This window comes from Scyliorhinus canicula, chromosome 15, assembly GCF_902713615.1.
Source record: "Scyliorhinus canicula chromosome 15, sScyCan1.1, whole genome shotgun sequence".
NCBI classification, from domain to species: Eukaryota; Metazoa; Chordata; class Chondrichthyes; order Carcharhiniformes; family Scyliorhinidae; genus Scyliorhinus; species Scyliorhinus canicula.
Genome location: NC_052160.1, coordinates 51,793,441 through 51,807,264, shown reverse-complemented (window position 1 = coordinate 51,807,264; position 13,824 = coordinate 51,793,441). Strand labels below are relative to the sequence as shown.

The window sequence follows — 13,824 nt, the reverse complement described above, 5'->3', positions numbered from 1 at the left end:
GGGGCGGAGCAGTGGAGAGGGTGCGGAGGGGCGATGGAGAGGGTGCGGAGGGGCGGTGCGGTGGAGAGGATGTGGAGGGGCGGAGCGGTGGAGAGGGTGCAGTGGGGTGGTGCGGTGGAGAGGGACGGAGCGGTGGTGAGGGTGCGGAGGGGCGGAGCGGTGGAGAGGGAGCAGTGGAGAGGGTGCAGTGGGGCGGAGCGGTGGAGAGGATGCGGAGGGGCAGAGCAGTGGAGAGGGTGCAGTGGGGCGGAGCGGTGGAGAGGATGCGGAGGGGCGGAGCAGTGGAGAGGGTGCAGTGGGGCGGAGCGGTGGAGAGGATGCGGAGGGGCGGAGCAGTGGAGAGGGTGCAGTGGGGTGGAGAGGGTGCAGTGGAGCGGAGAGGGGTGCGGCGGGACGGAGCGGTGGAGAGGGTGCTGTCGGGGTGCGAAAGGGTGCAGTGGGGCGGAGAGGGTGCGGAGGGACGGAGCGGTGGAGAGAGTGCGGAGGGACGGAGCGGTGGAGAGGATGCGGAGCGGCGGTGGAGAGGGTGCGGAGGGGCGGAGCAGTGGAGAGGGTGCGGAGGGGCGGAGCAGTGGAGAGGGTGCGGAGGGGCGGAGCGGTGGAGAGGGTGCGGAGCGGTGGGGAGGGTGTGGAGTGGCGGAGCAGTGGAGAGGGTGCGGAGGGGCGGAGCGGTGGAGAGGGTGCGGAGGGGCGGAGCGGTGGAGAGGGTGCAGTGGGGCGGTGCGGTGGAGAGGATGCGGAGGGGCAGAGCGGTGGAGAGGGTGCAGTGGGGCGGAGCGGTGGAGAGGGTGCAGTGGGACGGAGCGGTGGAGAGGGTGCAGTGGGGCGGAGCGGTGGAGAGGGTGCGGAGGGGCGGAGCGGTGGAGAGGGTGCGGAGGGGCGGAGCGGTGGGGAGGGTGCGGAGGGGCGGAGCGGTGGAGAGGGTGCAGTGGGGCGGAGCGGTGGAGAGGGTGCAGTGGGACGGAGCGGTGGAGAGGGTGCAGTGGGACGGAGCAGTGGAGAGGGTGCGGAGGGGCGGAGCGGTGGAGAGGGTGCAGTGGGGCGGAGCGGTGGAGAGGGTGCGGAGGGGCGGAGCGGTGGGGAGGGTGCGGAGGGGCGGAGCGGTGGAGGAGGGGCGGAGCGGTGGAGAGGGACAGAGCGGTGGAGAGGGTGCGGAGGGGCGGAGCAGTGGAGAGGGTGCAGTGGTGCGGAGCAGTGGAGAGGGTGCAGTGGGGCGGTGCGGTGGAGAGGATGCGGAGGGGCGGAGCGGTGGAGAGGGTGCAGTGGTGCGGAGCAGTGGAGAGGGTGCAGTGAGGCGGTGCGGTGGAGAGGATGCGGAGGGGCGGAGCAGTGGAGAGGGTGCAGTGGGGCGGAGCAGTGGAGAGGATGCGGAGGGGCGGTGGGGAGGGTGCGGAGTGACGGCGCGGTGGAGATGGTGCGGAGTGACGGAGCGGTGGAGAGAGTGCAGTGGGGCGGTGCGGTGGAGAGGATGCGGAGGGGCGGAGCGGTGGAGAGGGTGCGGAGGGGCGGAGCGGTGGAGAGGGTGCGGAGGGGCGGAGCGGTGGAGAGGGTGCAGTGGGGCGGTGCGGTGGAGAGGGTGCGGAGGGGCGGAGCGGTGGAGAGGGTGCGGAGGGGCGGAGCGGTGGAGAGGGTGCGGAGGGGCGGAGCGGTGGAGAGGGTGCAGTGGGTCGGAGCGGTGGAGAGGGTGCGGAGGGGCGGAGCGGTGGGGAGGGTGCGGAGCGGTGGAGAGGGTGCGGAGGGGCGGTGGAGAGGGTGCGGAGGGGCGGAGCAGTGGAGAGGATGCGGAGGGGCGGAGCGGTGGAGAGGGTGCAGTGGGGTGGTGCGGTGGAGAGGGACGGAGCGGTGGTGAGGGTGCGGAGGGAGGGAGCAGTGGAGAGGGTGCAGTGGGGCGGAGCGGTGGAGAGGATGCGGAGGGGCGGTGGAGAGGGTGCGGAGCGGTGGAGAGTGTGCGGAGGGGCGGAGCAGTGGAGAGGGTGCGGAGGGGCGGTGCGGTGGAGAGGATGCGGAGGGGCGGAGCGGTGGAGAGGGTGCAGTGGGGTGGTGCGGTGGAGAGGGACGGAGCGGTGGTGAGGGTGCGGAGGGGCGGAGCGGTGGAGAGGGAGCAGTGGAGAGGGTGCAGTGGGGCAGAGCGGTGGAGAGGATGCGGAGGGGCGGAGCAGTGGAGAGGGTGCAGTGGGGCGGAGCGGTGGAGAGGATGCGGAGGGGCGGAGCAGTGGAGAGGGTGCAGTGGGGCGGAGCGGTGGAGAGGGTGCTGTCGGGGTGCGAAAGGGTGGAGCGGTGGAGAGGGTGCAGTGGGGCAGAGAGGGTGCAGTGGGGCGGAGCGGTGGAGTGGGGGGCGGAGCGGTGGAGAGGGTGCAGTGGGGCGGAGCGGTGGAGAGGGTGCTGTCGGTGTGCGGATTGAGGGTGCGAAAGGGTGGAGCGGTGGAGAGGGTGCAGTGGGGTGGAGCGGTGGAGAGTGTGCAGTGGGGCAGAGAGGTTGCAGTGGGGCGGAGAGGGTGCGGAGGGACGGAGCGGTGGAGAGGGTGCAGTGGGGCGGAGAGGGTGCGGAGGGACGGAGCAGTGGAGAGGGTGCAGTGGGGCGGAGAGGGTGCGGAGGGACGGAGCGGTGGAGAGAGTGCGGAGGGCGGAGCGGTGGAGAGGGTGCAGTGGGGTGGAGATGGTGCGGAGGGGCGGAGCGGTGGAGAGGGTGCGGAGGGGCGGAGCGGTGGAGAGGGGGCGGAGCGGTGGAGAGGGTGCAGTGGGGCGGAGCGGTGGAGAGGGTGCTGTCGGGGTGCGGATTGAGGGTGCGAAAGGGTGGAACGGTGGAGAGTGTGCAGTGGGGCAGAGAGGTTGCAGTGGTCGTGGTTTCGGTGGGGCTAAACGGTGGGAGTGCGGAGCGGCGGTCCGGTAGGGTGCAGTGGGATGTAGCGGATGTGGTGTAGAGAGGCGCAACGGTGGGGAGTGTGATGGGGCAGAGCTGTGGGGGGCATGTGGGAACTAAAGGACAGTGACTACGCAGTAAGTTTTGATTTGGAATGCGCTGGCTGCAATGCGGTGGACGTAAATTCAAAATAACTTTCAAAAGGACATTGAATATATTCTTGACAAGGAGACATTAGCAGGAATATGTAGGAAGAGGAGAATAGTGAGGCCAATTGGATAGCTCCTGTAAAGCACCAGTGGAGGCCTAGTGTGTCTAATAGCCTCAATCTGTATCATATTATTCTGTGTTGAAGATCACTTGGCTGATTTGTTTCTTTATTCCATTCTTTATTTCTTTATCCCATTCAGGGTCATTGCGCCCAATTGTAGCTCTCGCAATTTTTGAACTGGTTGACATCAATCATTTGTACCAATCAGGAATCTTGTTGATCTGAGTGATTGAATACCAGATTGGGTGACATCCCTATCTACTTGAGGCACAGAGAGACATTTCCTCTACCTGACCACCTCTTTGTCTCCTCTCCCTTTCTTCTTTCTCCCTGTCTCCTCCTTTTTCTGGTTCCATCACTCTTCTTCTCTCTCCCTTACTCACCTCTGGCAAAGGGGTCATGGTCAACAGGTATCCTAGTTACAGGCTATTTAGCCCAACTGATCCACACCAGTGTTAATGCTGGCCAGAGCTTCCTCCCACACCACATCATTTAATCCCATGAATTTATCTTTCAATTCTGGTCTCTCTCTTGTGTTTATCTAGCTTTTCCCTTCAGTGCTTTGGGTATACTAGAGTTGGTAGGGCTGCCAGATTACCCTTCTGCTTTTCCTTTTTATTAATTTGTTTTAACATTGTTATTCCAGCTCAGATTTTTAAACAATGTTCTGAACGTTAAGCAAATGTTTTTAATCATTGCAGCAACACCATTGCCTGAGGTCATTCCCCAGCCCTGAACGATAGTTGTTCGTTCTCCAAATTCAGCTTTCGTCAAACTTAACATGCTTTTCAGCACTTGATATTAAAATTATGATATTAACTATGATGTTGGGGCTTCCTAGAGCTTAGATGGATATTGGCTTTTGATTATCAACAAATGAATGTTCCGCCTGGATGTAATTTCCTTGGCACAGTTAAAGCCTTGTGAGTTCGGGTTCTTGCATTACTACACTGTCCCCTAGAGTTTCAAAAGAAAATGATTCTGTGCAGAAAGTAACTTGCATTTCGAGCCATGAATCTGCAGTCTCGCCAGAACTCCAGGCCCTTTCTCCAGGTATTCATTTAATTGCATGATTTGGGATATGATGCTGATATGACGAGGTCACACGGTAACATGTTCCATTACCATTTGAACATGGAAGCAAACAGGGAAATGCTGTCTTCATCAATCTGGCTGTACTGTCAAATTAGTTGGAGGTGTCAGAGATGGAATCAAAGGCCTTCTGCTTGCAAAGCAATGCCCTATGCCACTAAATCACTGAAGTACATCTCCCACTGTGTTGACACGTTTAATTTTGTTGATTAAAGTCATTAACTGATGCTATTTGTGTGTAATCAGTGTGCGCTGGCAGCTCCTGAATTGTTGAAAGATTTATCGATGATGACTTGCGATTTCTGCACATCTGGTGTCTTTGCATGAGCCATTTCCTAAGACTTGCCAGCCTCTTGCAAATGGGAGCAGCTCAGTTCTTTATTCTGATTTTCTTTCTTTACTTCCATCAGACCACTTAATTCACCCAGCAGACGTGTCAACAAACTTGTCAGCCGTAACTTTGAATCCATTCCCGACTACTTCATGTAAACTTCCCCGAGAAGTAGCGCAACAATTGTACTGTAAACCCCGACTGCTTAAATCCAGCATTTGTGTTGTTTCATAACACACAAAGTTTGCAATTCTGCTGCAAATCGCAAGCATGAAATGTCTACCTTTATTTAATATGGTAATAAAACATTTTAAGTGTCTATGCTGATTCTCCTCGTTTACTCTGGTTGGACTTATTCCTGGGGGTATCATTGCATGGCAGCCTCGATACAAGCATTGCATCCCCATGTTCCTGTCATTGGCCACCGACATGCCAATCATGATGGTGTCCCCTCCCCCAAACCCTCGTCATTGGCTGTCCAACATGCTCATCCTTGTGCTGCACGTCCTTCCCACCGCCAATTGGAAAGTGAGATGACTCTCCATTGACTGACTGTCGATGGAAGTCCCATTATTCCCACATCCAATATTTGTGCGATAAAAGTGTTTCCAAAATTATTTCATGAAGTGGAACTTTTTTTTACCGCTTCCTGTGATCTTCTCCTACATTGCTTGTAGTAGTGATCCGGAGATAAGTCTTTAATTCCTGGTGACCCCAGTGCCATCCTACAAAGTTGGCAGCATTAATTTTCTTTCAGCTTTCTTTCCTGGTTGTGGGAAATTCCAGGTATTATGTTGGGAAATCAGGCCGGATGCTGGAGATCTGAAATAAAAACAAAGTGTTGGGAAACCACAACTAGTCTGGCAGCATCTTCTTCCAAAGAAGAATCATATTGTACACACAACGTAACTCTGTTTCTCTCTCCACAGATGCTGCCAGACCAGCTGTGTTTTTTCAGCATTTCATTTTCTAATTACTTCTAGATATCACATTTGTATCATTGAAGTGCTGGATATCAATGTGGGTTATTTTTCAGCTGGAATTATGTTATTAGATGGCTGATAGCGAATTAATCATTTCGAAGTTAACCGAGCTCAGCAAGTGGCGTTGTAAAACATAAGATCAGTGGATGAACCAAAATGTTGAACCTATGTCATATTGTCACTGCCATGGTTTTATCATCCTTTCTTTCATTTTTTATAATACCCCCCCCCCCCCCCCCCCCCCCCCCCCCCATAGAGACCAATAACTTCTAAAAAGAAATTTGAACTTCCGGTTAATAGCTGAACAGATGACACAAGAGTTCACATTCATCAGCGGAGAAGGTGGAGTAGAGGTAATATCACTGAACTAGTAATCCAGAGGCCCAGGCTAATGCTCTGGGGACAAGGGTTCAAATCCCACCACGGCAGCTGGTGGAATTTAAATTCAATTAATAAACCTGAAATACAACGCGCGTCTCAGTAATGGATGTAAAAATCCATCTCATTTACTAATGAAGGAAATCTGCCACCCTTAACTGATCTGGTCACCATGTAACCTCATACGCACAGTGATGTGGTTGGCTCTTTACTGTCCTCTGATATAGCCTAAAAAGCCATTCAGTTCATGGGCAATTAGGGATGGGCAACAAATGCTGGCCTTGCAGTGATGCCCACAGCTCATGAAAGAATAAAAAATGTTTTCTCTGACAACCAGACGAAAGATCAAACTGTATTTTACTAACTACAAAACAAGGTATGTGTTACACTCTCCTTTAAGCAGTCAATTAATTCCCCCGAAACCCAAAATGATTCGTATCTCCCGAGGATTTATTTCTGATCCTTTCTTTTCCCAGCCTGGAAACTTTTAACTCTAGAACTGGTTTTCATGCTGCATCTTTTCCCAGAGACTTCTCCAGATACCTAAAGCTAGACAAACTTCCAGACTTGTTTGAACTCCGAATTAATTTGATCTTTCCAATCCAAGCACGAGCTCCCACCTATATTCCTGCATGGTGAATGACAGAAACCTCTGGCCTAGAGCTGCTTCCTCACTCCCAGACCTGGTCTGTGAGCTTTCAGGAATATCTTTAAAAAAAAACCTTCCCCTCAAAAGCCCACCTCATGGCAGCAGAAACGTGAACCACATACGCTTATTTATTTTCTAAGACTGCTCTGCGAATTAATTAATGCAATATAGGTTGAGAAATGACAAGTAACATTTGTGCCACACAAGTCTCTGCCATGACTACCACCGATAAGAAAGAACCTAACCATTTCCTCTTAACATTCAGTGGCATTACCTTTGCTGAATCCCCACCAGCAACATCCTATCCCGGCTGTTACTTGAAGTGTTGGCTAGTGTAGACTTGAGAGATGAACAGACACTTCCAACACTGATGAAGGTTCAACTCAATTTTATTAACTACTTCGAACTAACTAACACACGATGACTGTGGGTCTAAATGATGCTAACTTAAACTAGAGACCTAAGCCTCTAGGTCTCTCAGTACGTGACGTGAGTCTGTGCTGGGCTGGATGAGTTCTTGTTACACTGAGAGGCAGCACCCAGAATGAGCGGGAACCGTGGTGCCCTCTGCCTTTATAGTGTGTGTATTCTAACTGGTGATTGGCTGCGGTGTTTGTACATGTTGATTGGTCCCTGTGTGTGTCCATCAGTGTGTGTCTGCACCATGATATACTGGTGTATATTATGACATTACTATCGACCAGAAACTTAATTGGATCAGCCACATAAATATGATGGCTACCGGAATGCATCACAGACTGGGAATTCTGTGGCGAGTAGTTCATCTTCTGACTCCCCACAACCTGTCCATCTGGAAGGCACGAGTCAGGAATGTGATGGAATACTCCTCACCTGTCAGATAAGTACAGCTCCAACAATACTCAAGAAGCTTAACAATATCCAGGACGAAACAGCCCACTTGATCAGCGTCCTATCCACCACCTTAGAACTTCACTCCCTCCACTACTGACGTGCAGTGGCAGTTGTGTGTACCACCTACATGATGCACTGGCAGCAACTCACCAAGGTTTTATTGACAGCACCTTACAAACCTGTGACCTCTACCACCTAGAAGAACAAAGGCAGCAGGTGGCTAGTAATATGAGCACCCCCACGTTCCCTTCTAGGTGGCACACCATCCTGACTGGTAAATTTATCACTGCTCCTTCATTATCACTGGGTCAAAATCCTGAGACTCTCTCCCAAAGAGCAATGTGGGGGTACCTACACCACATGGATTACAGGGATTAAAGAAGGCAATTCATCACTACCTACTGAAGGACAATTAGAAATGGACAATAAATGTTGGTCTACCCAGAAATTCCCAAATCCCATGAATGATAACAAAAAGAATTACTCGCAAAAGTGCTGCATTTGCTATTTGGGGTAAAATCAGAGAATACTTCTAAAGGAACACATTTACAATTTACAATACAAAGGCAGGCCACTTGGCCCATCTTGTCTATGCTGGCTCCTTGAAGGGGCAGTCCAATCAGTCCCTGGTCTGGCTCTTTCCCCAAAGCCCTGCAAGTTCTTGCCCCACCATGGATTTATCCAACTCCCTTTTGAAGACCGACATTGAATCTAACCCACCACCCTTCCAGGCATGCATTCCAGACCCAAATAACTCTGGGTAAAAATCTAATTCTCTTCATCTCCCCTCTGTTGGATCCTACAAGAATGAACACTGAATAATCTTACTGGTGGGATGTTTCAAATATTTGGGCAGAACTATTGGAAGTTCAGAGATCACAAAATACACCCAGAATCTTAATTCAGAGCAGGGAAGAGATATATAGGGCTTCAATTAATGCCAAAAGGAGAACTTCCTTTCAGCACTTCCTGGGCAATCCTCAGGGATTCCTGTTGTTCTTCAAATCTGAGTCATTACTTTCATTGAAGAAAATCAATGGTATAGAGAAAAACCAAGGCTAGATTCCTCAATTCTGGGGGTTTGTCGCCATACCGGCATTGGAACGGTAACATTTTACGCCAGAGAAAATGGATCTATGCCTGGGTGTGTTCCTAGGATGCACATAGAGGTGGAGGCAGCCTGCTACCTTCCACGCTTTGTTGCTTGCGGTGCCTTTGGCAGGCATCCTCTTGACCTGGAGAGACCCCGCCCACTTTCGGGTGGCACTGGTGTTGCCGTGTCACCCTATCCTGCTTGCTGTGCCTGAGTTGCACCGGTCTCAGGGAGGGGGGATTCAGATTGGCTGGTCACTCCCAGGGACTCCTGGTTGGAAGGCCCCAGGATGTGCTCCAACAGAAGCTCTTCCCTCCGGGTGCTTGTTGTCCCCTGGGTTACTCCATGGGATGGAGGGGCAGCTGGAGTAAGCTCCAAAGAACTCAATGTCATCTCGTGCTGCCAGTCCTGGAGACCTGCCATTGTTGCACTATGGTGCTGAAGCCCTCAGCCATGGTCCTCTGGGACTGAGCCATGCTTCGGAGATCTTCCATCATGGATCTGACCTCTTGCCCCAGGCTTTCCACTGCGGTTGGCACTCTTGCAATGTTGGTTTAGATGTTATGCATCGCCGACAACATCTCCTGCAACTGAAAGCTTTGGACTCCACCAATTGGCCTTGTAGTCATACCTCTCCTGGTATTCCTGGCTCTGGATTTGCATCTGGGGCAGCTGAGGGCTGAACATGCCCGGAGGAACAGCACCTGGCTGGGGCACAACTGAGTCCTGGGATTCAGCAGTCCTCCAACTGTCTGTCCCCCGGGAGCGCCTGCCTCCATCTGATGTACATCAAAAGCTGTGTGGTGATCACTAGATAGTGACCCAGAAGCCTGCCTGCTCAGTGCACCCACCAAGGTGTGTGTCTCTTTGATGGTGGATGGTGAGGGTAATAGTTGTGTGCTTCATCCATTCCTCTGAGATCTCCTCCAGGGTGGTGTCGAGGGTGGGCAGTGGGACACTGCTGGTAGATGGGCCAGGCATTCGGTTGATGTTGGAGCAAGTCAAGGGACATGGTTTCAGTACATGGCCTGGCCAAGGGTTTGGATTACACAGAACTCATTTGAGACTGCTCATTTGGATGAAGGTGCGGTGGCACCTCACGTTTCTCTCGCAGGTCCACCTCGCTCTCATCGCAGGCCCACTCCTGCTCCTCCCCTGCGAGTTCCACGGCTCTTTCCTTGCATGGAGTCAGCCTCCTCAGCTCAGGCATCCCTTCTCCTGCAGGAACACAAATGGGGATAATGTAAGCTGGACGCATGGCAGATCAGATGTCGATGACACCTGGCGGATGTTTGCACTACACTTAAGCTTGGAGGGGTTCTTCTAAGGAGTGCCGGGGGTGGGGAGGGGGGGTGCTTTAGGATGTTCTTGGGAGTTCGGGTCCTTGGGCACTGTGAGGTAGTGGCATGTGTGATTGAGGTGACATTCCAGGAGGTGATGGAAGGATGGAGTGCAGAGAGGAGACAGGGACCACTTACCCTGACTGATCGGAGTAGGTTATTAATCTTTTTTCTGCTTTGTACACCCGTCCTCTTGGTTAGGCGGTTGGCACTGACCAGTCCAGGGAGACATGTACCGTCTCCCAGGCAGGATTTGTCACCCTGCTGGAGGGTCTCCTGCCAGTCCGAGGGTATAACATAGCCCAGCTCTCCTCCCCGGAATCCAACAAATGACTGAGGGCCTGCTCTGTAAATTAGGAGCTGGTTTCATAGCTGCCATCCTGCTGGCTTGAATGAGAGAAAATGCTGTGGAGCTGTTGAAATGCAGTTCCCCCTTCATTGGAGTGCTCATAAGACTCCCAGGTTGGACGAATCAGATGATTCCTGCCTCAGGCACAGAGATTTTCACGTAGGGAAAAATAAATTTTCAAAGTGCCTTAAACTTGCGGTCCGGATCGCACCACCACGGCCGGGGGGGGAATTGCACCGATTTTCTTGCCGAAAATGACACTTTGTCAATTTGTTCAGAAAATTACTCCCTTTATCTTAATTTCTGTCAGTTTGAGATGCGTGAACCCATCAATGATATATTGGTCTGTTTTCGAATCTCATAGGGCCTTGCTTATACTTCAGTGTGGAAATCTTTCCCCAGGACTGCTGAGATTAATTAGATGTTGTTCTATTATTGGTAAATCCCTTTGAATTCTGCACTAGTTGTGTAGTGTTATGATATACCTTTAAGGATCTTACGCTGCTCACGGGGGCCTCACGGTAGCATGGTGGTTAGCATCAATGCTTCACAGCTCCAGGGTCCCAGGTTCGATTCCCGGCTGGGTCACTGTCTGTGCGGAGTCTGCACGTCCTCCCCGTGTGCGCGTGGGTTTCCTCCGGGTGCTCCGGTTTCCTCCCACAGTCCAAAGATGTGCGGGTTAGGTGGATTGGCCAGGCTAAATTGCCCATAGTGTAAGGTTAATGGGGGGGATTGTTGGGTTACGGGTATACCGGTTACGTGGGTTAAGTAGGGTGATCATTGCTCGGCACAACATCGAGGGCCGAAGGGCCTGTTCTGTGCTGTACTGTTCTATGTTCTATGTGCTGTCCATTATAATCCACCATGAGATAGGATATGATGTATAGTCCCATGACTTTGGACAGAAGACAGTAGCAATCCTACAGGTCAGGCATGTCTACATAGTCTCCGAATTACCATTGTATGTATAGCGGCTTAGCTTCAAATAAAAAAAACGCGTTATTGTTCTATCAATCCTGACTGCATGATTGGTATGTTTGTGCTAAAGAGAAGAATGCAACATGCAGCATTCCATGTCTGCAACGTCCACAGTCACGATCACTAGCAATGAGCGCGTGGCAGTAACAATAGAGAAAGGAACCAGAGGAATTTGCCAATAACACCCACTGATTCAGGCTGCAGATTACTGAGACATGCAGATTGGGAAGAAACCAGAGCCGGTCCCTTGTCTATGCCGTGATCTCAGCAGAGGTTGCCATTATCAGCTGTGGCTCAGCACCTTCAAATTGGAAGGTTGTGGGCCCAAGTCAAACTCCGAAGACAAACTCGAGACTGATTCCCTAGTGTGTTGGCGCATAGGGCCTTACTTACACTTCTGTGTGGAGATCTTTCCTCAGGACTGCTGAGATTACACAATTACATGTAGCAACTAGGAGAGCAAATGAGACTGATTTCCCTTCCCTTCCTTCTAGCAGTTCTCCAACTCTCGTCCTGACAAAGCAGCACACCCAAAGCTCACGCTGGCAGTCTTACGACCTCTCGGAAAGTGTGTGGTAATAAATGTTGTTTTGTTTTTATTAACTTTCCAGACCTATGAACAAAATGAATGGTTAATCCACCTGGCAGGACGACTGCTGAAGAATGACAGCCATATACTGTCGCTAATGGCACAAAACCCTTTTGAGAGTCGAGGAGCACCACGGTGAGACATTCCATTTCTTTATTTATGTTTCAATGTTTCAAGTTGAATCGGTGGTGCTATTCAGTTAAGAGTGTCCTCTTCCTTTTAGTTTCAGTCAATAGGGGTCCCAAGTCAATTTTAAAAAAATCAATTCATGGCATTATTGCCCATCTATGTTGCCCTAGAGAAAATGCTGGTGGGCCTCCTTGAACTGCTGCAGTCTGAATGGTGAAGATACTCCTGCAGACCTGTTAGGGAGGAAGCTTCAGGATTTTGATCGTGTCACCCTAGTTCACATACATAGCAAATGGGAGATCAATTCAACCGTGGTATTCGAATGGTTCACCATTACATTGTCTCCTATGGTACAAATAGCCACAATTATTTTACCCTCAGAACCTTTTCCTGTTCCTATATTAGGCTCTGCTGGGTAGCGTGAGGGAATACAAAATCTGATTGAACTCATTTTTTTTTAAAATCCACTCCTGAGTTGTCCGCATGGCTGGCAAGGCCAGCATTTATTTCCCATCCCTAATTGCCCTTGGACCTAGAGGCTAGAAGCCAAGAGGCTTTTCTGGGCCATTTCAGAGGGTTTGGAGTCACATGGGATACATTTAACGGCATTCAAAAGGCATCTTGAAAAACACATGGATAGGATGGGTATAGAGGGACATGGCACAAGGAAGTGCTGAGGGTTTTGGCAAAGGTTGGTATCATGGCCGGTACAGGCTTGGAGGGCCGAAGGGCCTGTTCCTGTGCTGTATTGTTCTTTGTTCTTTGTATGGAGGCCAGACCAGGTAAGGGCGGCACATTTTCTTCTCTAAAGGACATCAGTGAACCAGCTGGGGTTTTATGACAATCGATGATAGTTTCATGGTCACCATTACCGAGACCAGCTTTCAATTCCAGATTTATTAATTGAATTTAAATTCAACCAGCTGCCGTGGTGCAATTTGAACACTAGAGCATTATCCTGGCTGTCTGGATTACCGGTGACATTCCCATTACACCACCATTTTCCACACCGACTAGTCACGTGACAACCAGTAATAGATATTCCAAGGGAAGCCTGTTGTGCTGGCTATTCTTTAGTGAACAGTATGAAGTATATAAATAGGGTCTCAAATAACCATGCGCTATTTGCTTTTGAGGCATGTATTTTCTCTTCAAAAAAAAAAGTGTGACAGTATCACACAGGCAAAGCATCACTAAACCTACTGCAAACATAATGGGCTGAATTGGGCATGTTTCCCCCCAGGAGGTGTGTGTTAAATGGGGCAGGAGCCTGCCCCTCAGCTCACCCCATAATAGGGGGAGCAGCTAGGCTGCCAATTTTTCTGCCTGCCCACCATATTTGAATGTACAATTAAGGGGCAGTTAGGCTTCTCATCAAACCAATTGACTCTGACAATATGCTGCCACGCCATAAAACATTAAGTGTGGGGAGCAGGGCGGAGCGGAAAGCCCAATTTATTTTTTTACCTCAAATTGTTAAAGTTAAGGAAGGAAGGAGGGGTGGCGGTCGCTCCTCGGGGACTACCTCCCTTAGGTTGAAACCCCCTTCCTATCCGCTCCCTCCCTTAAACCCACTTATCACTTCTCCCCCCACCCTCCCCACTGCCCTTCTCCCTGACCTTCCCAAACACCCCTGGCCCAAGACCCCAGACTTGCTTTCTCCAGGGATCCAATGCCTTGGGGCCCTTTCTTCTCCAGCACTCCTGGCATGGCTACTGACGTCTCCCTGGTGCTTCTGAAGGAGCTGACGGCCAATCAGATGGGCCTGCAGCATCAGAGGGTGGGTACATCCCTCTCAACCCTCATTAATCTGCCCCTCAGCACTTTATGATTACAGGGTAGGTTGGTATGGAGTGTGCTGACTCCACACTGACTTGGGTCCTGTGCCCGCCCCCCCCCCCCCCCCCCC

At 51.6% G+C, this 13,824-nt stretch overlaps 1 protein-coding gene across 4 annotated transcripts in view; it reads left to right on the top strand.

Moving 5' to 3' along the window:
- Window positions 1–13,824, top strand: part of lmf1 (lipase maturation factor 1) — a 945,108-nt gene that overhangs the window by 727,831 nt on the left and 203,453 nt on the right. For all 4 annotated transcript variants that reach the window (XM_038821131.1, XM_038821133.1, XM_038821130.1 and 1 more), the window contains one exon: window positions 11,809–11,921. In XM_038821131.1, coding sequence (XP_038677059.1) covers window positions 11,809–11,921 — 113 coding nt within the window. The remainder of the gene's footprint in view (window positions 1–11,808; window positions 11,922–13,824) is intronic.